The sequence below is a fragment of the Hippoglossus stenolepis genome, chromosome 10 (genome assembly GCF_022539355.2).
Source record: "Hippoglossus stenolepis isolate QCI-W04-F060 chromosome 10, HSTE1.2, whole genome shotgun sequence".
In the NCBI taxonomy this organism is placed as follows: Eukaryota; Metazoa; Chordata; class Actinopteri; order Pleuronectiformes; family Pleuronectidae; genus Hippoglossus; species Hippoglossus stenolepis.
The window spans coordinates 15,208,366-15,235,121 of NC_061492.1; the positions used below are offsets into that span (position 1 = coordinate 15,208,366).

The following is a 26,756-nucleotide window of genomic DNA, read 5'->3' on the forward strand; positions in this document are numbered from 1 at the left end:
CGTTTGCCAATTTTGTGCCAGCTAATGTTTTAAACAACAGCGGACCACAGCTAAACAAGATCCAACTGGATCATCTGTAGCATCAGATGACGTCCGGTGAGGATGGTGGTGCTGGGTTCACTCTGCCACCCAGATACAGCCACTCTCCAGCCAACAGTGGAAAGAGTCTATTGTCAACGCCGGCTAAAACACACAGGTGGGGCTTATTGTCAGTGCACACACTGACCCTGGCTGAATATGAGCCCATTGCCAAGTGGGAAATGGAAACAAGTTAATCAGTCCGAGCCAGACAGTGGTATGTTCCATCACAGAACAGGGATGGCATTTGAAAGCAAGTTAGCGCTAATGTGTTGGTTACAGTACCTCCCAAGTTCTAAGAGGCCTCTATAGGACAGGGGGAGGTGACTAGGGAGCCCAGTGTGTGTCCTTGTCCGTGTCCCTGTCTGTGGAGCTCTCTGACACGCAGTGCAGTCATGCAGGCCTAATGTACGGTGGGGGCAGCACAAAAGGCATCAAGCCCCGGGCCCAAAGAGCAGCAGACACTTGTTATCAAAACACTGATCCCATGGCCCCCACGGCTGCCGTTCAGACCCCGCTGGCCTGCCGGACTCGATTACCCTCCCCACTGACAGACTGGAGCACATAAAAAGCATTCCCATCAATGAACTGTTGAACCTTTTCCCTTTGGATGTGTGACCAGACAGGAACCCTTTGACACTGCACTTCTGTTGAGCAAATTTGTAGCCTAAGCACTTCTCTGGTCACTGGGCTCGTTAAGTCCATTAATTCCGGGACACGGCACTCATTTATATATGTGGAGGGGCCAGAATGGGAATTTGTTCTGTTGGTAAAACAGCGAATATTTGTTGGGATCGCAAAGCAAACAGACCAATACCGCAGATCCCCTCCCTGCCTTCCTGAATCTCCTGGTTTACTCTGGACCACGACAGAGAGAACTGAAGTCTCCCTGTGTGTGATCAACCTCGGCTCTCTCTCTCTCTATCACTTCTCTTTTTCTCTATAATTTCTTCTGCCTCTTTCTTACCTGCTGAGAAAGTGGTGCACACGCACATTTCCAACCATCAATCTGCTTTGAAAGGCTCATTGCATTTAAAATACCTTTGAGCAATAAAAATGCTTGCAGCTACACCCCAAAAAAGATTATCTTGGAACCATGGGAGGCACTGGCTGAGCCTGATAAACAGCCCAACAGTAATTATCCAATCAGCTACTTTCTTTTTCATCTGCGGACATTTGGTCAGCGGGGAGGAAAGCCTCACTCTGAGGGAAGTAATTGCCTCCTCGAAGGCGATGAATCTCACACCAACTGTGCCATTGCTACCCTCGGCGGGAGACCAATCGAAACAGATTGCGTAGCGTGCAGTTCAGCTTAATCACCTTTCTGGCACTCAAACACATCACAGCAGTTTCCAGGCAGACCGCTGGCCTGGCTGAGCGGCACGGCTCGCTGTCCGCCATGGCACTGCGGCTTGTGGCAGGCGTGGAGGTCGCAGGTGCACTGGGGAGGAATGGAGGGACAGCAGCCAGCAGGGGGCGTGTAGCTCTTGGTCAGGACTGATCCGTGGGGGCAGGAGGGCACCTGCAGAGCGGGACACGTCACCCCAGCACACCTCAGCTCCTCTGAAACACACAGATATGGATGCATGTTCACTTTGAGACACAGGTGGGTAATGCAGCAAACACAATATGCAAGAAAAAAAAAAACAGGGATACAGATTGGGCATCTTTTTCCTTTTCATGCTTCATGTGCAAGAGATTCTGCAACACCACGTTCTGGGCTCTGCTCTAGGCTCTGACAGTGCGGGCTGTGTTCTCCAGCAGGAGGAAGGGTTGTGTGCATGTGCGTGTGTGTGTGAGGGTGGCCTCCTCCTCGCTATGTCAGTTGAGCCACTTCAGAACAGCGCTGCTCGTGTTACGGTCTTAGAGCTGGGTTCACACAGCCACCCAACACAAACTCTTGTGCGCAGTCATCAGATCCCCACTTCAGCCTGCGACAGCTTTAAAGCATCCTGTCAGAGAAGTGAGAGCCGCGCTCCAGACACGACAAGGCTCTCTCTGCATATCCTGTCTACACTCCTCTGATCCCACCCGGCCGGGCCCGACCGGCTCCCAATCCAAACAGCCCCTCACGCTCGAAAACCAGTCATTAATAACAGCCAACTTTCAACAGAGTCTTTCTTCTTGGCAGTTGAGAATCACCCCTTCACTTAGCATACCAGGACGTGTTTGTCTATTCATTTGCCAGAGCCAACATAATAGCTGTGATACCCCTTGTTAGGGGGGAGGGGGGGAGAGGTGCAGGGGTACTGGAAATGGGCAAGGGGCTCAGGGGTGTATTTTGGAGCCTGTTCAGGAAAAGAAAATGAAGCGCCCCTCTGTACAGACATTGTACGAGAACAGTAGCCACCTCACAAAGATTAGATTACCCAAACGTGTTTGTTTTGGTTCTCAGTGTCACTGTAATGTATACAGTGCAGGTAGAAGAGAGGGATTGGCGAGAGCAGACCCGCGCTCTGTCCTGTAATTGTCAGTCACTAAGTCATTTCCCAGCTGTAAGCACAGTACAAGCAGCTTTTGTGGCACTATGAACGCTGAAAAGAAAGAGAGGAAAGACAGCGTTGACAAGCACAGAGATTATGGATGGATATGAGGAAAATCTTTTCATTGTGCATCAAGTTTAAATCACCAGTGACATTTAAAGGAGGAAACGTGTCGATGAACAGCTGCCTCATAAAATTGAATCATTAAATGAGGTGGATTATGATTTACTTGTGAGGAATACTTGAGAATCTTTGCATACATATGGTTTTTGAGGAGAGGGAATGATACGGGCTGAGGTTGCGAAACAGCACTCAGGGTTTTGGCCGTGTTTTCCAGAAGCTTTGAGTCTTGTTGATGGTCTTCCCAGACCGCTGGCTCCACTGTGCAACACAAGTCTCTCGGAGGATGTGCCTCATCCCTGACATTTGAAGACCTGTAAGTGGATCCCTCTTAGTTTTGCCACCAGATCAGGGAACTGAACCGGTGAGCAGTTGGGGTCCAGACTTCTGATCCCATGATAATAGTATTGCTCTGCCAGTCTTCAGCTCCAGATAAGCTCCAGGTTTATTAGATAAATTGTCTGGTTATTTGATGTCTACCTGACCCAGAATAAACAGGGAGGAGAGGGGGGCTGTGAGAGTGTGACCGCTGTGCTTTGGCGTGCGGCGATAATATTTCTAACAGATGAAATCGAGGATAAGGGAAACATTGAATTTAGCTGGTTCCAGATAAATAGAGTGAGTGTATCTGTAATGTACTGTTTACCCAAGCAACCTGGGAACAGTGAGGCTACCACAAAGCTCTCATTGATGAACTTTGAGCTGAATGGTGTCATAGAAAATGAGGGCGAACCCCCTGAATTGAGAGAGGCTACAAACATTTTAACGGTTTTTTGGCCAGATTCCGATGCTGGAGTTAAATACACTTCAGTTGGAAGTGCTGATTGGCGAATGTTTTACTTCCAATAAAGTGTGACGCACCCTGCTGCTGCTCAGTTGAGGACTGGTTTTGCATATGAAAACCTCACACCTTTTAAAGCCGTATATATTAATGCCATGGGACGATCTTGCACAACGTTCTGCACTGAAAAACACATTATGTGTCTTGTATGTGTCCCAGAGAAGGATGATTACTCTTTCACTTGTGATAATGGGTGGGGTTAGAGTGCGCTGGGAAAAGCAGCTGGCAGACTTACCATTGTCATTTAAATTAATAGAATTGTATCCATCTGTGGAAATGGTCCAGCCCTTGCAGGTCCAATTAATATCATTTTCTAGCAGGCACATTTGTAAGCCCAGTATACAGACAGAAGAAAGGGTGGAAAGAGTCAGCAGCAAATGGATTTCATCCAGTGCTGTTTGGGTTGTATCTTTGAGCATAAATGGCTGTAATTAGTGAGTCAGCAGCCACAGAACCAATCTTCATATCACAATGGTGGCCATACTCCAGCTTGCACAAACACAAAAGGCCTGATCTGGTTTGGTTGATAAACTCTCTCTCCAGATTAGGCAACATGTGCTCTTGTACAACTGTAAGATAGCAAAGAATGGGAAACCTTTGACCTCAATGCACGACCAGCAGACAATATACAGGCCCCCACCTCCCAGCCCCACACACCTGCCACTGGTCTGGAAGAGGTGGGATGAGGAAATTGCTTCATTACCACAGAATAGCCTCTTTTGTAAACAATGCATATTTCTGGCAACGCAGCGGCTCATTGAAGAAAGAAAAACACCTCCTTTCTAAATGGGTTTTTTCTTCCCTTTAAGCTCGGATACAAGGAGCGCAGTCTTTCTCCGAACCGGAGCAGCTCAGCCAGGCAGAGGACGCTGTGTTGACAGCCTGAGTTTACTCATGGAAAAAGCGCACAATGTGAGTTCTGTTCACCGACTGACTTTGGAAGCAAGTCAGCGGAGAACAAAGCTGTCTCAGTCCAGCTGCCCTCCGTGGGTTTCTGGTCTGTCCTCAGGTTTTATAAAGTTGCTCCGCGAAGGGACGCATCGGGGCCGTCTCTCACGTAAAAAGCTGTGGGGGTCTGGCCCAGTGCCCACCAGCAGTTACAGCTGAGAGAGTAAGCATTGTTCCCTGTTTGTGTCAGCGTGTGTGAGAGTATTTGTGAGGACCGTGGAGTAGGTCTGGGAGGTGGTCCAGGTTGAAAGGCACAGACTGGGGTCACCTGGAAGGACTTCACACCGTGGTCAGAAGCCCGCGGCGGCCGGGCGTAGGCACGCAGCAGCCAGCAGGCCTGCATCTGCTGCCTGCACGTCTGGCTCTCTCACACTGAGGCTAAATATTTGCAGATGAAAAACATGATCTCAGGGTCTTAAGAAACGCCGCTACAGCTGTGAATGAGCATGTTTGGGTGAGGTCATGAGATTATCCACGTGTAGATGCACATTTTGACAAAGATGTATTCATGTATGTGTGTGTGTGTTTGTGTGTGGATCGCGAGTGTACATAGCATTTGCGCATTCCACTGAAGCACACCCTTTCCTTCACGTCAGATGGCCAATAAGATTAGGGCCAACGATAGAGAGCGCATGGGAATTCTATCAGCATAAAGGGTCCGTCCAGAGAGAAACACCACACATGCTCTATCATCATATCTGGCACAATTGCATATGAAAAGAGTGAACATTCTCCGCTCCAGGGTACTTTACATAAAGCAATGGAAAGCAAATCGAAACCGTCACGTGTACTGTCCCTCAGAGGACACAATACCTCTGCCCTGATCTGTAGCAAATGTAGAAAACACTCCATGGGAGACCTGGGGTGAGGACAGCTGTTGAATAAATTGTGGTAAAGGCAGTTGAGTTATGTATGGATTTTGGCAATATGTCTGTTCCCTTTAAGGGAAAAAAGGGGAAAGAATAGCCGCTGATATCAGAAATAGGTCTGGGAACAACAGGAGTTGGATTTAGCTGCAGTCTGGGTATCTTTGATTTATTAAGGTGGTTGGGTCAATAAACTGAGGTTTAAGGTCTAGATTTAGTGAATGGAGAGAAGGTCGGACATGCAGGAATGTTGACGCTGGCTGGTTTGGTCCGCGGCTGACCGTGAGTAGTGAGTGGGTTGAGAGCAATCCCAACATGCCTTAAAGGGAAGTTCTTTGTGTTGATTGTCACACAAGAGTTTTGTTTCCTCTTTGAAATCACTACCCACACAAATACACACACACGCTGGGAAACGAGCAGCTCGCAGGGCACAACAGCTTACGCAGACGGTGCACAAACACACGCCACCGAGACGTCTAGCGCCCCTTTCAGCCAGTGGCGGTCTGGCTCGGCCAGTAATCGCCCTGCCACAAAGAGGCTGCAGAGAAGCAGAACTAACATTCCTTTCACTGGGGCAGAGGAAAGGCAGGACGGAGGTGGCATAGGTGGGCAAGGAGAATTGTGGGAACAAGTCGGTTCGTGTCATGACATTGTAGCGGGCAGCACCTCCCTGTCTGCTGAAGGCTGCTGCTGCTTCTTCCTGTCAGTGAACAACAGAATTCCTCCGAAATAGCAGCAGGGGCCTTATCGTGAATGAAATATGTAAACTATCCTAGAGTGTAAAATTACCAAACACCACCCAACCAAGAGTCTGGGGCCTGTACTTGACACAAATACCTCAACAAAACGGCCAGGCCTCAGTTTCGATTTTCCTGTCTTCCTGCGACTGCCTCCCCCCTCCTCCTCCTCCTCCTCCTTCTCCTTCACTTATCACATCCTCTTTAACTCCCTGACATGTGGCTGATACGTCTGGAGTTCTGATTGAACGTTTGCAGCCAAAGTACACCAGCACCATGCCGAGAACATTCTCCCACTGACAGGGCAAGAGGCAAAGTTAGGTGATGAAGCAGCGATGAGGCGGAAAAGATGTTGAGTTTTAACAGCTCACGGTGAGTCACAGCTTTTAGGGATGAACGGACCAGTGAGAAGCGAGTGAGTCAGAGGGAAAGTGAAAGGCCAAACTACCTCCATGTGTGTGAGATTGGGGCTTCATTCATACAACTAGGTTTTTGTTTGTAAAACTGCATTTTAAAACAAAACAATCTCTGTCCACACAAGTGTTATTTTGGCTCCATATCAGTTCTAATCCCAGCATATATATAAGCATAAGCATATATCATGTGACCACTCGAGTGCACCGCGCAAGTGCATGCCAGTCTCAACAGGAAGGCAAGTGCAAACTGCTAGACATGGGATTTGTAGCAGATTGCTCAAATAGAATGTAGAATTTAACTGCAAGGCAGCTGTTAGCAACCGCTTATAACTTGTTTATCCATGTTGTGTTCTACACTGGTAGCTGAGGCTAATGCCAGTTGCTTCCTCTGAAAGGGGGGTCATGTGATAGGACCCTGACGAATCAGCAAAGGCTCCGTCTTCACCGACAAGACCCAATCAGCAAGCGATTGTTTACATCTCAGTTTCTGCCCGACTAAATGGCAGCCCTGGAGTTTTCAGAACTAAAATGGGACCCAACAGCGTTTCCAAATTTCTCTGTTTTAGCAGCTCTAAAACTCCTAAGTAGTGTGGATGCCAGGCGTATCCGTAGCATACCACTGCCGGTATGGATGTAACCTGAAGGTTTCATCAAGTGTTGGGACACAAGGTCTGCTTCAATGCACATGAAGACAAGCGCAGTAAGCGTGGCTCTGGAGCCTTGAGAGCAAGTTTACAGGACACGTTTGCTTCCAGACTCTAAACTGCTCGCATCCAAAGACAACAAAGGATTGATGGACACTGTCACCAGCGAATAAGATCCGGACCACAGAGTCCCGGCCCGTCACAGAGGAAGCTCCTGCTGATGACAGACAAAAGGAAAATCTCTGCCCAGACATGGAGACAAACAAGATCATTATCGCACACAGACATACACGTGCGCGGACGCAGACATGCAGGCTCGGATGCTCTTCTCACATATACATGCTCCTCATTACACACACGTGATGATATACAAAACACATCGAAGCACGCGCATGTGTGCATCATTCCACATTCTTACAGACAGCGGCAGACACACATATCCTGGTCTCTTACTTAATGAGGGGCCATCAGAAGGGGTGGGTGTGTGCTGCGGTGAGAACTCATAAGCTGCTGAAAAATGTTGTTTACAGTTTTCACTGGTGCAAGTTGAAACTGTCACCCGTTTGGGCTCCGACTTTGAGATGCGGCGGTTACAAAACACAGAAGGCTAACAGTGCGTCTTTCATCGCAACGCTAGACTTCAGCGATGATATGTCTAAACAATATCTTGTCTGATGAGCCTACTTCCTGTGGGATTTACTGAGTAAATTGCTCGAGGCGAGCATCCACACAGCTGTACTGTAAATGTTCTGCTCCAATCTCAATGTGTAATTTTCCGACTGCGAGATGCACTGAAGGATATTTTCCTGAAATTAAAAAAGTCCAAATGAGACCACGTGAGAATACAGCGGGAAAGTATCTTGGAAATTTGCAGCGAGCAAGTGGGTGTGTCGACGAAAAAAACAAAACAAATATCTCCAAATGAAAAAGAGGTGACATGTAGAAGACGCTGAAGGAGAAGTCAACTTAGAAAGAACTTTTGGTAATACGGTCTGATGCCGGTGCCGCATAAACATGTAGAATTTATATGTATTGTCCTGCCTGTTGCATGCTCTACCCAGATGCCAGATTTCCCTGTTGTTGTGAACAGGTTTAACCTAGATAATCTCCTGCTGAGTTGTTTATAAGTGAAAGGCAAAGTCCGCAGAAAGTACAGACCCAATTGTCCGGACATTTTCCAGAGTTAATGTCTGAAAACGGCTTAAATAATCTCCTAAATGTCTCCATGGCACATTGCAAGACACGGTAGCTAAAGAGCTGTTCTCCAAGTGAAATGTCAGCAAACTGCACAGAGGCAGAACCTTGAGTATTACAGGGAGAGAAACATGTGGATAAAAACATAAGCAGTCACATGTTTTGGACTAAAATCTTTTCACCAAAGCACCAAACTCCTTTTGTTCTTTTAAAAGCATGTTCAGTGAGAACAGGTTCACCACACATGTACACAGAGGTTCAGAGGGTTCACCCTGTGCTGTCCTATTTTGCAAATGTCAGTCAGGAGGCAGCCGACACTTAACGCCTGCCTATATCTACCAGATACCTCACAATCAAATGAGGAAACTTAACTCACTGCGCCGGCGGTAACATCTTTCACTCACAAGTGTCAGTCAGGGAGCGAGCTAAGAGGTGGAGGTAATCACACATTCATCTACTCTTTTCTCCTTTTTCTCCCTCCTGCACAAAAGAAACATTCATCCCACTCACACATTTACACGTTAAAATCGTCCCCCTGTGCCTGACGATCTGCAACACTTCATATATCCATCAGCATTCTCAACAACTCCTTTTTACATGGAGGCATTCTCCGTCATTGAGGTTCACACCTTCTCTCCTTTCCCTCTCAACATCTCTCTCTCGTGTTTTCTTTCATGACATCAATCTTTCGCTCTTGTTTTTCCTCTCCCTTCTCCTCCTCTTCCATTCAATTTATTACGCTCTGCACGTCATCCACGCTGATATGTGTTTGTTTTAAAATGGTGTTTTAAAACAAGTAATAATCACCATCCATACAAATATGGTGAAAAGCAAGACGAGGGATTACTTTTCTTGGACTGATGATGAGGTGGAACTGTTGATGAAAGTTTACATCATTTTTACTTTCACCGCTGGTAGTTGAGTCATGACTGATAGGAACCTATCAGGAGTCTGCATCATCGTGTCCAAACTCCTTAGTTTTTTTTTCATACTACAACAAAGCCTCTGAGTTTTCGAACTAAAATGGGCCCAGCAGCGTTTTCAAACTTCTCCATAGGTGCTTGAAAACTCCAGAGTAGTGGGGATACCAGCTGTTAAGGAAGCAACAGCGATGCTTTTTTTTTTCTGGCATTTTGCCTTTATTGACAGGACAGGAAGCATGAAACGGAGAAAGATGTCGGAACTGAGCCTGTGGTCGCTAAATGAGGACTCAAGTCTCCGCATGCAGAGAGTCTGCACTGCCAGGTGAGCTAGCAGGCACCCCAAACAGTGACGCATTTTAAAAACATAGTAGTGTGTTTGTAGCCTTGATGGGAAATGCTGCGCATGTTTAGCTTTTACAGGTGGAAAATAGCACCATGCAACTATTCAGGTAGAATAAGTACACACAGATTTTAGCACTTGAAATTCAAAATGTTCCTTAAACTTAAAGGTTACCAAAATTTGACTCATAGGGTTGTCATTGGTCAGTGACAATATGCTTCTCCTCAGACATAACGAGTTGGGACATGAGAAACGCTGAGGCTGCATGTTCCACTCAGAGGTGATTTGTATGTGAGAAGAGAACAACTTCAGTAGACACGTCTGTAGTGGATTCTATACCAATGCTCTTACTAAACAGAGAAGTAACTTAGTGGATGCAGAGCTTGTTTCAGACTTATAACTCTGTATATCTAAATAACTTGAGCTGAGCAGTTACTGGTCGGCTGCTGTGTGGTTGTCACTTCCAGTCGCGGGTCATTAGAGGGTTACCTGCGGCTTCCTGGCACTGGCTGCGGTTGATGTAGGCGAAGTGGTGGTGGCAGCTCTGAGACTCGCACACACAGCCCTCAGCGGTCAGGTTACACCCGGAGAACATGCAGGCCGGGTTGGATGGTCCCACATACTTCTCTCTGTGTCTCTCCCGGTGCTCGTGCCTCCGACCCTCTGAAATCCAACCGAGAACACACAAATCCGTGAGTCACACACAATGGCACCACTCAAGAGTGAGTAGGGGAACCACGAGACAAAGCCTCAGCATGTGTGTCATCACTATGATATGTAAGTAGTATTAGTCACCTCAGAGCCACATCTGTTATGGATTAGCTCCTCTCAATGGACAGCATTATTCCCGCTAGCTCTGAGATCCTGTGCTTGTGTGGTTGCAATGCGAGGAGAGGGCTCACCTGACTTGCTGGTCTTCATGCAGGTTTCTTGGTCTGGGTACGTGAAAGAGCCCAAGCAGGAGTGGCGGGCATCGCACACACACTGTCCTCCGGCCCTGTCGCAGCCCGTCATCAGGGGACAGCGGTCGTCCTCCAGGCCTGCCTCTGGATGGCCGGGGAGCACTGTGGGGGACAGAAACGGAGAACAGAGGATAAGGAGAGGACATGAACTTCTCACTTGGACTCTCTTATCCTCTATAGTCATCTTGACAGTGATTAAATCCGACAGAATAACAGGTTAAGTGTAATCACAAGGCGAAAATGTGCCAGAAGTTGTGATTTCCCAAAAGTGCTGAGGGGTTGGCCAGCTTACAGCTTTCATTGCGACACATTGCCCCTGGCACAACAGTTGCTGAGCTGACCAGTGTGTTTCTGGGCTGCCATCTCTCCTCCCTCCTCGTCGTGCCACGCTACTGGAGCCATTGAGCCCATTTGTTTGCTTTTGTTCCACAGCATGGGGCCCTCCCAGGGCTTCCATCTGCTGTTCCCCGCAACGCCTCTTCTGTACCAAAGCCACTTGCACCATACCCACATATTGTTCATCCGCCCCTGTGAGCCTTATCCCCGGTGCCCCCACCCCACCCGAGATGGCACATCAAGACTTGGATGAAAAAATCGTACAATAGGAAGGAATGTGCGAGGGTATAATGTGTCACGTTATAGCCATGTGAGCTGAATAACCATCAAAACCCTGGGATTAAAGGGCCCCAACATACACTTCATTCATAGTCTTACTTTCACATCCATGCATAAATACACACACGTATACCCTCAAATTACCCTCCATCGTAGTCATTCAAGAAGCAGTACGAGTGGCAGCAGAGTAAACAGGATGAGACCAACTGTAACAGCGAGTAACCCCTTCCCGAGCATTTAGCTCCCAGGCCTCAAATCAACAGTGTGGAAGCGTGATTGGAGCTTATCATAATACTCAGGCTTTCTTCTCCAAACAGCGACGCACCAGAACAATGCACAGGAGGAAAAGGTTTAACTATCCAAGACAAACACGGAACAACCGCATGGTATATGTACCTGACTGCCGTTGTGATCCCACCTGAAATGAGGCCTTGTAAAATGAGAATCCTTCTCATTGGCAGTTAGGGGTCAGAGAAACAAAAGCAGGATGACGCCAAGTGATTGGAAAGGATTGGAATTCCACTGCTTTGCTTTTAAATGATGTAAATCATAATAAAACACATGTGTTGATCCACGTTAATCTAAAACAGATATTCTGCTATGGGAAGGGGCCTGTCTCTTTATTGTAATGAACTTCACATGATGAAGTGAGTCAATGCGACTGCAGAAACATGTATCCTCGGGCGGATGATGTGGACGCCTCCTGGGTGAGGCGGGACACTAACCGGCCCTGTGGTAAACAGCAGCCAATGAAAGAAATGATGGTAACGATACCTTCAACCTGAGCCAGCCAGCGCTGTTAATAGCTCTCACAGACGGCCAGCGAGACTGGCAAAGCACAAGCAGCCTTTTCAATAAACCGCACCGAAACTTTCCCTGTGATTTCCTTTCACCTTAAAATGATCCTCACCTCCACATATTTTCCATCCAGAGGCTTTCCTGTGCCTGGGAGGGTATTTTCATTTGAGTCGGTGGTAGAATGTGTCGGGGGCTAAATGCGGCACGAAGAAAATGAGGTACAGGAGACAGAACAATGAATGAAAGCCTGGACACTGAAAACATTGTCTCGTTCGCTGTTGTTAGCTTGACTCCAGTGAGCCGAGTTTGTTATGAGCTGTTTGTATCGGCCTCGTCCCCGTCAGCCTGACCCAGCTCTGATCTGGTCTAGCCTGATTATCTATTATCTGGCCCGGCATGACTCTAGCCAAGGTCCATGGCTTCATCCCAGGAGGATTCCTCTCTCAGCCACTGAGACTGCTTGTCTTGGCATCCAGAGCCAGGATGGGAAAGCTGACCTCTGGAGGCCCTCTGGCTGATAGCGAGCTAAAAAGGAAGTCTTTGAAACATTAGATAATACCGGAGAAGTGGAAGGCATACGAAGGAGGGCAGTGGACATAACGTTCCCGTAAGACAGACACTCATGTTACGTGGTATGGTAAGTGCCTCTGGAGCTTGGGGGAAAGTCTGTGTGGGAGGGACAGAAAGAAAAAATACAATGAGGACATCAAAACAAATCATTCAGCTGCAGAGACTCGATGATTTCACCTGACGAAGCGGCTGATCGCTGAAGCAGGAATGACGCAGGGAAACAGCTAAGATCTCTCTCTGAGAACAGGTGCTTGAAGGCTCATGAGACTGTTTCAGAGGGGAGACGGACACAAGCTGCTATGTTTCATTCGCTTTTTTGTCAGCTTCCACATTTAAATACCGAACTCCTCCATGAGAAAACTTGATTTGAATGTCCTAAGTATCGTTTTTGGCAAGCTACAACCTTTTTGTTTGGCGTCTGAGGCAATCATTATTTCACCCTTAAAAGCATTGAATTTGCTGGACACAACACATTGAATTAAATACTTCCTTGATTTAAAAAGACAATAGATAACAATTCATGTCTTATTCCTTTTGGACAGCGGTGTCTTACATAACATTTTCCAAATCTGGAAAATTAATTGTCCAATGAATATTGCAGCTTCCCCCTGGGCATCAGGAGCCCGGAATGATTTTATTTGTTGTTTCCAATAAGCTTTTCGTTCTTGACAAGATGAGAATAAAAGCTGACTCTTAGCACGTTACGAAGATATTCATTTCATGTAATATGTCACCTGTGCTTTAAAGTTGCTGCATCCCCAAGCGAACAGATTCTGACCACCCAGAAAATCAAAACTGTGAGCATAGAGGCAGGGGATCAGAAAGCGGAAACATTTACCCCCTACTCCTGATTGCGAGTCTAATCACTTTAAGACCCTTGCAGCTTGAGGAGGGAAATCTGGGATCAGCCTCCAGCAGCCTGCCTACCGTGGCCCCTGAAAACACACTCGGAGGTGTTGATTTACCCCCACCTAGTACCCTCTGGGAGAGTGGGGTTGCGTGTGTATGTGCCTGATTTAGGGGTCAGCGGCATGCTCCAAGGTCCCTGGGGCCACAGGACCAGAGGCACGACTCAATCAGAGGAGCCATTAGGCCTCCCACTCGGCCCAAAGCTGTTAATTTGCAGAGATGCCCTCCAGACGCCAGCCTATAGCCAGTACACGGGGTACAATCAGCAGCAGCGTCTCCTGGGATGGCCTGGGGGCCGGAGACCCCTGGAAAAACCTAGCGGAGCCCTGACTAGGACCACCCCACGGATAGATGATGGGAGGGCAGGGTCAGGGGATCCAGACACACACTGAGAGCTGCTTACTCTCTACAGTCCTGTCAGTCCTCTTCAATCATCCCCAAACAGACCGGACAGAATGCAGGTGGAGGGGCTGCAGGGGGGTCCTCCTACTGGGTATTTCTTCCCCAGGGGAACGCCGTTGCAACTTACTCCATTAACCGCGCCGAACCTGACACCCCTCACACATCTCTTTGAAGTTCAGAAAGTTGCTCAAATCGTGCGTAAAATGAGCAAATCCACAGTGTAACAGCCCAGCTCTGCTTGGCAGGAACCGAACCATATACAACTCTGCTGCGTCACAGGGTTGCAAATGAAAATCTGCTGGGGGACTTTCGTAATCGTGCTGTCAAACCATTACACTTCTGAGTCACACACAAACAGTACCGACAAGAAAGGGGGCAATTTATTCCTTCAATTACAGTGTGTTGCAAGAGTGCCCACACAATTATTGTCGGCCACACCACAGAGAACCACAATTTCACCCTCACACAGATTCAACCAGTCATTTTTTTTTTTTGTCTCATCTCAATTCACTGCCTACATGGGAATGTCTGCTTGAGCTGCGAGGCAAGAGAAGAAGCACAGGACCTACTAGGGCCAACACCACTGCTGCCAAACTTATTGTCAGCCTTCTGAGCTGAAAGTGAATGAAGCATTGAGGAGGGAGAAAGAGCAGCTGAACATGACTCCTCTCCTGGCAGTCAAGAGCCCCCTCAGACCTGGGCAGCAGCTCCAGGCAGCCGGAGAGACAAGGTAAACAGTGACACATAGTCCCAGCAGTCAGGACCGGACTGACACTTGAATAGTCGTGACCTCAAAACACTTAGAAAGAAGGGGATGGCTGCCTGCTGCTCTTTTGTGGCACACTCAACAACATCAACAGCTTTCCTTTTTTTATTGGATCTCCGCTTATGGTTTTCTATAAAATGATTGCACAAAATAGCCCAGTCGTTTTAAATCAGCCTCACACGACACACATTCACTTCTACCCACCTTTACACACTCCGATCTCAGGGATGGTGGCCGCTCCGGATCCGTTGACGGAGGCGCACGTCAGCCCCAGGGCGCAGTAGCCGTGCGCCCAGTCCTGTCCGCCGCAGGGCTCCCACTCCAGGCGGGCGCACTGGTCGCAGCATCCGCACGGATCCCGGGCCAAGGTCCGGCCACCCTCGCAGCCGTGCGCGGCTTTCAGCGGACAGGTCCGGAGGTTGCACGGCGTGCACTCGTGAGCGGAGAGCGCCCGCGCCAGAACGAGGACGCTCAACAACACAACGGAGCACTTGCTGAACATGTTTTTCCACCCAAAAAAAGAGTCCCCTGTTTTAAAGTTTCCCAGAGAAATGATCCGCGCTCCTGTCAAGTGATGAGCTGCGCACTGCTCCCAGTAAAGTTGCAAAGTCTCCCTTTAAAGTTTGGTGATGGCTCTTCCCTCGGGCGCGCTGTTCATTACGCAGCAGCTCGCTTCAAAGAGGAAAAGAAGTCTGAAGTGTGCGGATGCGTGAGGTGGCACCACAGTATCCAGTTCAGCGCAAACAGGTAGAGACGCGCGTCCCAGGCGTCTCGTCGGGTTGAGTACGCACAGAAATCCCTGGACCGAGGCTGGTGCACGTCCACTGGGTTCTCGCTGCTGCTGACAGGCGCACACGGGAGCGCAATATGAGCCCTGATTTGACATACAGGCATATAGAAATTAGCGGTGCACCCCTCCCCCTGACTGACACAGGAGCCGACCAGTCACAAGGAGCGAAAGGAGGGAGGATTTGAACTGATTTATCTCCGTCTCCGGGGTTGCGCAATGATGCAACTTTGGATGTCTTCAATGTGTGTTCCCCTTTTATTTTGCGTGCTTTGCAAATAAGACAAATAGCGACAGTTTACAGCATTTTAATATGTTCAAGAAGTGGGACACGAATAAGCCAAATCCAGGTTATAAATCTGAATCACAGCTACACCAGTATGTGTGTGTAACATGTGCATATTATACAAATACTGCATCTCATTTCAGTTGTTTTGTTTAGTTCCAAATCTCAACATACATTATCTCAAGGCATATTTGGTCGAGACCTATAAAATGTTGTGAAAGTGAAAAAAAAAAAGCACTGGTGACTGTGGAAGGAACCTCGAGCAGAACCAGACTCGGTGTGGGGGATCGTGTGCCTCGACCGGTTGGGGTGAGCAAGAAAAATGGAGGAGATCAGAGGTAGGGGGAAAAGAATAAAGAGAGAGGGGGGGCGTGGGTGGGGGAAACAAGGGGGAGAGGGAAGAGACAGACCAGGAACTGTCGTTTATATTTCACATGTACTTTACAGTAAGGCCCTTGTCACCACTATTCTAATTGTGCTCTGTTTCTATTCAACAATACGCTGATAAAGTCTGTCAAAGCCTCATAATCAAACATATCAGGCCTTATCGAGGCCATATCTCACTCCTCAGCTTTACCTTTTGTGTATGTGTGTGTTGCGTGTGCATGTGTGTGTGCCTACACGTGTTTGTGTGCGGCTTCTGGGAGGTAAAAGGTCACCTGATGTTTGCTGAAGTGGTGTTTGTGTGCTCAGATGGGTGGTGTACGTGGGGGACAGTGGGCACAGCTGGAGGCCGTGTTGTGACAGTAGGCATAACAAAAAAAAGAAACATCTAGAGAAAACAATCCTGCTGGAAGAAAGAGATAAGAGGTCACTGTTTGTTCCTGTTTTCTGCTGGGAAACAAGAATACAGCAGACCGTTTTTTCCCCTAGTGACAGATCACTGATATATGTAGTGATACTTCAGTTAGTTAAACATGGAGCTGACATCCAACTCTTTGCAACTGCTAAGTGATTAATACAGAGATTATCAGATATCGAAAGTGAGGACGGTCCAGTACAGGGGATTTTTTTTTTGTCATTGGATTCGCCTTCAAACAGCAATCAGAAGTCATCTGGGACGCTTTTCCCCACAATGTCAACACACAACAGCACCTCCTTCATTTGCAACATCTGCCTGGAGCCACCCGCTCCAACACAAACACAACATCCAGGAAACCATCCCCACAGCACGCATAATCAGCGCTTGCAACACAACTCGGCTCTTGTCCTCCCGCTCTCCCTCCAAACCTCCCTCGCTCCGTCCCCCCTCCTTAAAGCTCTTGTCGAATGGGCCGAGCCGCTGACCGCTGACTGCTGGTTGACGACAGATCACACCAGGACCTTGGAGAGCCCTCGGTTTCCATTCACTTGCAGAGATTGTGGCCCAGGCGGCTCTGACCTATTTGCCCGGGTGATGGGCTTTCAAATGGGGCGAGCTGGCTGCTCTCAGAGGCCCCTCTTCCCCTCGTCCTGCTATCATGGGCCGAGGGTTTCTGACCAGCTGAAAGGTCACAGCAGCACCTTCTGGTTTTCTTTCTGCACCAGTAATTGGATATGTAAATGCTAAAGCAGAGCATGGAATGAGTCAAGGGGCAACAATAAGCAATACAATGATGGGGACCAAATTAGAATACTCCCTCATTAGACTCACTCTTGGCACAGCCCTGTGTCAAATGTTGCATGAATGTGGTAGTGGGAAACCCTCCCTGTTGTTATGTCACATTATCCATCATTTTGGCTTTGTTAAGTGCCAAATTAGGTCCAAACAAAACTAATCGGATTTGAATTGTGCCATGGATTTAAAAACCAGAGCACAATGTGCTACTCGATGTGCCGGGGTGTTGGGAACTGTACATGAGTGAAGCAAACAGGGGAAAAGGTGGGGCAGGGAAAAGTCCTTAATAACTGCACTGTGTGTGTACTAATGATGTTCTGAGTCATGGATCTTTAGGAAAATACAGCAGTAGAGGCGCCAGCTTCACTCTCTCCTACAACTAAAGTCCCTGGTGTGGTGACTGGGATCCTCAGCAAGTTTTCAAAAGCACGCACATCCAAACTTGATGAACTCTTGGTGCTGGACAGAAGTGACGAAAACCAGAAGATTAGAAATGTCCGGACACTAGCTGATGCTCCCCCAAGATCTTCCTGAAACGTCACCGTCCTGGGAGGAAGTTTGTGGGAGCATCAACCCTGGCCCTATCAGAAGGGGTGGGTGGTTGTGTCACACTGTTGGGATCTGTCTCCTACATTAGCTGACCTCTCTTCTGTCACCCACTCGTACCGCTTCTCGTGCCTGGGCGGATTTTCCCCCTGCTGCTGTGGTGGTTGCTAAGGAGGTGTTGTCTGGGATGTAGACGGGTGTGCGTGATGGTTTGGAGGTGAACTAACCGGTGGCAGCAATACGAGGCAGAGGGTGACACAGGGGCTGAAAGTGGAGTGGCACACAAGGAGCATGTTGAGTGGGCAGCGTGCGGCACACCAGGATGTGCTCATGGCTTTTTCTCCAAGTGTACAGTGGTGGTTATCATGCTTGCTTGGCTTATCTGTGAGCGGAGGGTGTTGGACTGAGCCCTACTGCTCAGATCCAGGCCAATGAGTGGGGGGGTGTGGCGAAGAGTGGGAGAAGGGTGGGTGGGTGAGGGGGCATAATGGCAACGCACACTGACAGTTGAAAGAGTTTAAAAGCCATTCAGTACTAAATAGCAGAAATATGGAGCATTTAGTTCGGAGTCTAAGCAACACTAATGAATGGATTGTTGGAAACTCAGAACAGATGAGGTCATCTGTTTTCTTTTACATGTGCGGCCAATATAAGTCAAAAAGATATCAGATATATGATAAAGAGGTGTGAACAAACCAAACCTTTCAGAAGAATTAGCCACAATGATTAACAGATGCGACGCAGCAATTTTGTTTTGACACAGACAGCTGTACAGCACATTGAAGGTATAATCGACAGCGATGATAACTCTTTTCCGTTGCTGCCATCCAGAGTGCTTTTGTTTCTCACTTTGTACCCCTCATCTGTTTGGACCAATGTAGAAAGTAAAAAGTGGTGATCGGAAAAAGTCGGAGGAGTCCAACTCGAGGGAGATCACGCAATATATTTTTTCCTCTGTCTTTTTAGGTCCCATGTTTTCTTCCATCCTTCTCTCTCAGCCTGTTTTCTCTTTCTCTGTGTGAGGTCTGATCCATTTGCTGTTGTCCTTGCGGGGGTCTATAATAACGGGCTTTGACACCGTCAGGTCTCCTGCAGTCTTCTTTTTTTTCTTTCTCGCCAAACCCTCAGAGTACTCCCAGCAGCAGCAGAATGCACGACTCCCTCCTTCTTCTTTTGACTATAAGCAGTCCAGCTTGAACCTTAAAGGGTTCAGTGGGTTCAAACAGCCCAGAGGGTCAGGTACGCCACTTCGGCTTTGTAGTTTGTGAATAGGCTGTTTTTTTTTTGTGAAGTAATGGGGAAAGGATGTAAACCTAAGCAGATGGCTAGTCTTCTAGTGAGAACTGAGAGGTACATTAATCCTGACATGTAAATAACTACAATCTGAGGTAATATAAATGGGGTTTTCACTTGTTTTCATGAGGTGGGAAAGACTGATGCGATTTGATTGGATGTGTGGGAGGAAGAGCCCCTCTCCCCCTCTCCTGCCACACATACATTTGATGGATTCCCTTTTTTTGCAACCAAGGCACAGCTCCAAGGGAAGAAAATGACACTGTCACCCATCAAACTTTCTAACATTCATGGTCCCCAGAGGTTCTTAATGACTTTAGCCATCATCTCACTTTTCATCCAGCATAAATCAATTTATTGTAAATTAATTATCAATTCATGATAATTTTAATCACTACTTTGGTTTAAGGTCATGAGATGCTCGCTAACCTCTGCTGTGCCTCCTATTTTACTAGCTAAAGCTAAATTAAGATGGCAAACATGATCAGCATCTGCAGTTAGCATTGATAGCATGGATCAAGTAAGTGCTAATAAAATAACTCTACACCTCACACTGTTTCGACTTACCAACAACTTCTAAAACTGTAGTAATGACACATGAGGTTTCTGGGTTCAACTGGCACCTTGAGTCACTATGAGTCACATCCCCGGACCCTCACTGATGTGACTCGAATCCTCTGGCTGCAGATTGGGCCCCTCTCTCTCCCTCCATCCCCTCCACATGGTGAGATCCTGTGACCTTGCGGCCAACAGCTTGTATGACAATCATAAGTGGCGTACTTGCTCACCCCTGTCGTGCTCCGGCGGAACGCTAAGTGGACCTCTCAGAAGTTTTAATCTGCAAATCTATGTGATGATGGTGGATTCCTCGGTGGATTGGAACCATGGACTGTATATAAAAAGATTGGAACCCTAAAGAATCCTCTTGCCTCGTTCCCACAGCATCTCCCCAGTGTAATCTTCCCTTTCATACATGGGATAATTGAGACAAGCTACAGTTACAAGAAATGAGTAGAGGGCGAGGCTGAAACACTGATTTTCTGTTCGGTCATAAACCCCTTTGAGTGGGCGTAGCTGGAGACATTTGTCATGTAGATGAACTGAAGCTGTCTTGTGCTTATGTGTGAATACGTAGGTCTCAACATGTTTTCTTTGGATTGGCCGTTCTCCAAGGTTAAAATGTACAGATTACTCGGTTTGATATGGATCATGTTGTCAGACATGAACAACACCTCATCCTCTCACTGGATATGTTACCATGATGATTCCATATGGAACAGGAACACTGCATTAAAGATTTACGTGTCGGCAGCGCAGCAGGCTCTAAACATAACATTGACATGATGTCACCATGTTAGCAAACAGTTACATCATCCTGACAAGGAGCTACATTAGCATTTGTGTTTCTGGCCCCAAAAGTCAGACATTCTCACTCATTTTAGTTATTTTTTGGTCTCCACCAGCTCCTGAGGGAAATATCTGCTTATAAATGCTTGATATTCACCAGCTAGGTGCCAGCTTTGTCTGCCATGAAGTATGCTGACAACAGCTGCAAGGTCACAAAACAATCCTGTCAAGAGCAGTGAGAAGAACAAAACAGTTAAGTCGTGGGCCACAAAAGCAAAACAATGAGCTGCAAGACAATAAAATGCTGCGACGAGCTGAGCTAAACTGCCAATTCACGTGAGAATTATGCATGGGTTTGTGACTATGAGCGACTCCTTTCATATTAGGCTACATGTAATTATTACCTCCTCTAAGGAGCTTATGTTTTCACCTGTTACTGTTTGTTGGTTTATTTGTTAGCAGGATTACGCAAAAGAGATTTGATTTTCACCAAACTTGGTGGAGGGGTGCAGCATGTGCCTCGGAAGAAGCCATTAAGTTAAGGTGCGGATGGTGTGGATCCAGGAATAAAAAAAACATGATTTGATTGTTCGACCAGCAATTTTTAGACTGTTTTGTCATCATAGAAACCAATTGCACTTCCACTTTCTCAGATGGTGTCTGACAGTTGCTCTCTTCATGGAAGTGAGAAAAGGAAGTGAGGAGCAGATTGAAGGTAAAACTATGGGTCTTCTTTTCCTGTGCTTTTTTTTCCATTTCAAATGATTTTTGGACATTAATTCCAATGTTCAGAGTTTCTTCCTTAGAATTGACATTATAATCTCCATTTCTGTGAACATCATCATTATCAGCTCCCACAGGTTTAATATGTCTAAGAGCTCAAACCTGGGATATTTTTTACCCTGTTGGTGAAAAGAACAAAGGAACTCTCCACCGAGAAAATGAAGGAAATGAGCCAATAACAGTGAGTAATCTGCTCCAATGTAATCAAATATTAATGCCTTATCTACACAACCTGCATTGGCCATTTAGTGACAATGAATCAAGCTAATGAGGCTTGTTAATAAAGTATAATTAACCCAGTCTGCTTTTACCCTCTTGATTAAAACACATTAAATCCTGCTCCTCCTCAGCGCGTACAAACTTACCCCTGTGACTGAAAGTACACGGTTCTGGCTCTTTCCGTGGGCTTTGGGGGGCGGATCCGCAGGTAAAGGTGCCACATTTACAGGCAGACCTCCAGCTGGCAGAGGAATGTCACAACCTGTGTTTCAGATGTAAATTCTGACATAATTACAGTGCCACTAACTCAAACATTGAGGTGAAACAACCACCTTGCGAGGGGGAAAATGATCACTGCTTAATGTTATGTCTGGGACACAGATTTACTCCTGTCTTTGTGGAGGGGAAGGACGGCCGGTAGGAGCAAGAATGCGAGAAATGTTCGAGTTCTCTGACCTTTATGAAGGTGAAGCAACAGGTTGACATCATTACCAAAGCCGACGTGTGGGTGCTTGCAGTCACACGGGCCCAAGGAAAGTAGATAAAGGTCAAATTAGGGGGAGAGTGTGAGTTACCTGCTGTGTAAATACTTATGTGAATCCATAAACTTCATGTTTACTTGACATGTTAAACACACATCAGAGATTCCGATAGTTTGAACTGTGTCTTCCTGGCATGGATGATAATGAAAAGGATGCAGTAAATGTTATAACAATGTGCACACCTTATTTATCTCTTTAACATTTTCCAAGCAAAGGTAAACTGTGATTACCCAATGTTTTAAAGAAAAAGTTCCAACATGAATTATGTCCAGGAAATGTGTTTATTTACTGTGTTGTTTAGACCTAGATGAGAAGATGGATACCACTCTCATATATCTTCACTCAGTGTAAAGCTACAGCCAGCAGCCGGTTAGCTTGGCTTAGCATGAGGCAAAAAAAATGGGGAAACAGTCAGCCTGGCTCTGTCCAAAGGCAACAAGGACGTCTACCTGCATCTTCAGCACTATTGTCATCACCTTGGGGTTGCCAGGCAACAGCGCAGCCTCCAAGAAGAAGTAATTGCAACCTGCCTGGAAATTTTTATAAAAAGTTATTCTTAGACTTTGTTTGTCTCTATATGTTAACCTGAGCTAATTGATCGCTTGCTTCAGCTTAAATTTTGTAAGTCTTTTTTCAAAGATATGGCCTTTATTATTAATATTAATAAAAAGGGACAGGTCAGAACTAAACTGCAGAGGCCTCGGCTTCATATTTACGATGCAGATATGACAATCTAATTCTCCAAAAAAAAAGGGAATGCATATATTTCTTATAAAATGTCAAACTACTTTTTTAATAACCATTTGATTGTGATTGTGATTCCAGGTTTGAGCCCTGTTAAATGAGATTTTATCCCTCCTCATTCCCTGATGACTCTAAAAAACAGACATAAAACACTGCCCAGAGATTTTGTATTATTCAGATAGCTTCCTCCTGATGTCATAATATTGTACTTAAACAAACCTATATGGCCAATTTGAGAAAGATGCTAAGATAAAGTGTAAACATGTAAGACAGAGAGATGGTTGGAATCACTATCACTTTTTGTTTCTTAATGTGGTGCTGCCACCATGTGATACAACACGGGCAGTGCAGTGTAGCCAGAGACTCAACTCATCTTGGCATTCAAGCTCATTTTAGCATCAAGCAGACAATACCTCCTGCCTGCATGGCCCGACAGCTCATGTGAGAAGGAACATCTAAAGGCAGGAAGTCTTTATTCCTCCTGGACCCTGGTCTTTTTACCGGCTTGGTCACACACTCTTCCTGTTTTTCTCCCACCACTAACCACCAACAAACAATACTAGGAAGGGGTCTGCTCTTTGTCTAGACGGTGTTCTGTCAGCTGTGTCAGATCTGATTCAGTGTGCAGCCCAACAACAGCCAAGACAGGTGACCTGTCTGGCTGGGGTCAGCGAGGCTTCTGAAGCAGAGCACAGCCGAGGTGAAGCCTGATGCATCCTGCTCTTTGTGAGTTGCCTTTCTCCATCATCCCACCCAAGAGGAGCATGCGATGTTTAGTGCCAATTTACATCCGCCAAGGAAGTTGTGTTTTCACTGGCGATGTTTTTTATTGGTCAGATTCCCACAAAACTTGGTGGAAAAAGATGCAATATGGGCCAAGAAAGAACCCATTGATTTGTGAATATGAATCGGGGGGGCAGATGCAGGAACTTTGTTTCCCACTATCTATTGAATTTAAATGTGGTTTCCTAAGGGTACTGCTGGGCCTTGGCGGAGATATGTACTCAACTGAGTTTGGTCGCATGTTGCTTCATGTATGAGGTGAAGATGATGAGCTAACAAACACTTTGTATTGAAAAACAACACTGAAAAGTGTTTTCAGTATGTTGCACTTTCAAGAAATTGTCAATCTCATACTAACTTCATCTTGCAATGACATCTTTGAATCAATAGAGGGCACACTGACACAGCTCTCCAGTCTGGTGGGTTTCTTTGAGGTTACTGTCAGCTGCAGAGAAGTGAGTAAGAATCTAATTTCACGGCACAGTGAAAAGATTATTGAACACCTCGAAAAAAAGTGGAACAAACAGAATAACTCCACAAAGAAAGTGTTTCAACTCTCACCATTACTGCATTTCTCGCAGGGAGCCCACAGGCCCCCCCCCCCACTGGTGTGAAGTCTCAGAGGTGTGCATGAAATCAGCTGTGATGTGCCTTGTTATGCACAAGATCCATGTTAAAACAAAGATTATGTTCAATTCTCAACACAGTTCTCTCTTTCGCTCTCTTTCCTCTAGCAAGAAATGAAATGTTCCTTTTTAACAAGCTCCCTATTCTAGAGCAGATTCAGCTGGTGTTTCTTAAATAAAGAAGATTTTGTGATTCTTTCTTTAACACGTTGTGATATTTGGTCCAAAGGCAATTCCTCGAAGAACTAGGTCTCGCCTCATAACGTGGCTCTGAAATGTCATCGCTGAAGCCCGGAGGTGTGTTGATCAGTCAGAAACACGAAGTCTATGTAGTGTTTGCCTCGACAGATACTAGCAGCCCCTCGCTCTCTTTGAAGACTCTGACTAATTTGTTAGCTGACATTTGACTTGACTGGTCCTCCATGCAGGCTGCAAAAAAAACCACGTGTGTGTGTGTGTGTGAGGGGAGAAAGAAAGGAGAAGCAGAGCCAGTGTCAAAGTAGGTATAGGGGCAGACTTTCTGGAGCCGGCTCCCACATGCCCCCTGACTACCTGTCACTGGTCAACTTTGTCTCCCTGAGCAGATGATGTGATAAGAGTGGCAAAGAGGAGAGAGAGAGAGAGAGAGAGAGAGAGAGAGAGAGAGAGAGAGAGAGAGAGAGGGCATGAAGTGCAGAGTAAGAGAGAGGGGGACGAGAGGGAAAGGTGAACAGCAATGGTGGACGATGCAGAGCAAAGGGAGGAGGTGAGACAGGGATAAGGTGATGCATGGGGGGAGAGTGGGAAGTAAGTGGAGAGACAAAGGAGAGAGAGATCAGCAAAAAAGGGAGAGATGGCAGAGAGAGGGAGAAGGAGAAAGAGAGAGAGAGAGAGAGAGCAGAAAGTCTTGCCCCGAGGCGTCGTTTCTCTGTCTGTGCACGGAGGCCAGCAGCAGTGTCATACGAAGCTGAAGACATTCTGTGGCTGCCAAGAAGCACATCTGGATTTCTCGTAATGAAACGCAGTAGGCTGCGAAGTTTAACTGTGCAAAAATACAGTAGAGAGCAGTCGCTGCGAACTGCACAAATCTTTTTGCGTTTGTTTACAATAAAAAAAGTGGCTCCTTTGACCTTTTAACTTAATGTGCACGGTCAAATGCATGCGAGCAGGAAGCACAGTGTTTTTATATTGCCAGTGTTGGTAGACCCTGATAGATGGAGGAATCACCTGTTGACTGTCAGCAAGTGAAAGCAGTGTGCCTACTGCTGCTGCCATACGGTTACAGGAATCCATCATTTCCCTGTCCTTGTATTTACTGCTTCCAAAATACACCCACCCACACACACACACACACACATGCAGAGACACACACACACGCACAGACACACAGACTCACACGCGCACACGCACACACACACACACGCTGCCAAGCCGTCCAATCCCCTGCATGTGCAACATATCCTCCACTTTTTCCTCCTCCTCTTTTCAACATCCTTGCACAATACGGAGAAGAAGAGTTGCGCTCAGGTTACGTGTTCAGGTTTGGACCTCTCGATTGCTCCCCCGGGGCAGTTGGGACGAGAGGAGGTGGAGAAAGAAAAAGGAAAAAAAAAAAAGAGAGAGAGAAGGAGATGATGGAAGGAAGGCCCACAATAACAGTCTGTTTCCTTGCATGTTGGGGCCTGCAGCCTAACCTACTGCACCTGTTGTGGAGGCTCACACTAGAGGGAGAGGGATATGTGAGGGGGGGCTGCAGGAGCGGAGGAGTGGGGGTGATGTAGTGTGGCACCTGTATCATGGCCCAGAGCATACTGGGACGAGGGCCTGGACAGAACCCAGTGCACTTTGTCAGTATATCCACTCGCACTGTCTGTGCACTTGACGACCCCGGTAGCCTCCTGCTAACCCTGGGTATGAGTGTGTGTATGTGTCGACACCCCCCCCCCACCAGTCTTACTAGGTAATTGGGTAAGTGTGTAATAATGTTGGTCATGGGTATCTGTGCGACCCGGCCAGGGTAAATGTGACCCAGGCAGATCAACCAGCCGTTCGTAGAATGGCCAGAGGATCTGTTTATGATTTTGAGCTGTGGGGGAGGGAGTGAGGACATGAGTGAGTGGAGCTGCGGTAGCGATCACATTCAAGTTTTGGTTTGGGCTGCAGGATTGTAATGTGAATCACTCACACCCCAAATTTTATTAGTTTCTGTGTAATCGCACTTTGTTGGAGTATTTTTTATTTATTGGCCATGGCTGAAATGTCCTGTTATATTGTTGCATTTGCCCTGAAACAACTACAAATGAAATGAGTGTGAGTTTATGGGACACACACGCAAACACACACACACACACACACACACACACACACACACACACACACACACACACACACACACACACACAGTTGAGTGAGTGACAGCACATCCTGCCATTCATCTCTCCTCCTAACCCATCACTATTGTCTGACAGCACTGTGGAGACCCCTCGGCCAGAAATATGATCTTTTCAAGTTTCTGTCGACAACTGTCCTTGCTGCCAACATTCCTGGAGGGGACTGCCGCTTCTTACTGTATAGCTGTCTGTCTGTCTGTCTGTCTGTCTGTCTGTCTGTCT

At 46.9% G+C, this 26,756-nt stretch overlaps 1 protein-coding gene across 1 annotated transcript in view; it reads right to left on the minus strand.

Annotated features, from left to right (window-relative positions):
* The window catches only part of crim1 (cysteine rich transmembrane BMP regulator 1 (chordin-like)), a 37,735-nt gene extending 22,237 nt beyond the window's left edge, over nucleotides 1-15,498 (minus strand). Inside the window, exons 1-4 of the mRNA XM_035167439.2 lie at nucleotides 14,817-15,498; nucleotides 10,493-10,654; nucleotides 10,080-10,253; nucleotides 1,399-1,641 (exon numbers count right to left, since the gene is read on the minus strand). Coding sequence (XP_035023330.2) covers nucleotides 1,399-1,641; nucleotides 10,080-10,253; nucleotides 10,493-10,654; nucleotides 14,817-15,114 — 877 coding nt within the window. The 5' untranslated portion in view covers nucleotides 15,115-15,498. The remainder of the gene's footprint in view (nucleotides 1-1,398; nucleotides 1,642-10,079; nucleotides 10,254-10,492; nucleotides 10,655-14,816) is intronic.
* Between the last annotated feature and the right edge of the window lie 11,258 nt (nucleotides 15,499-26,756).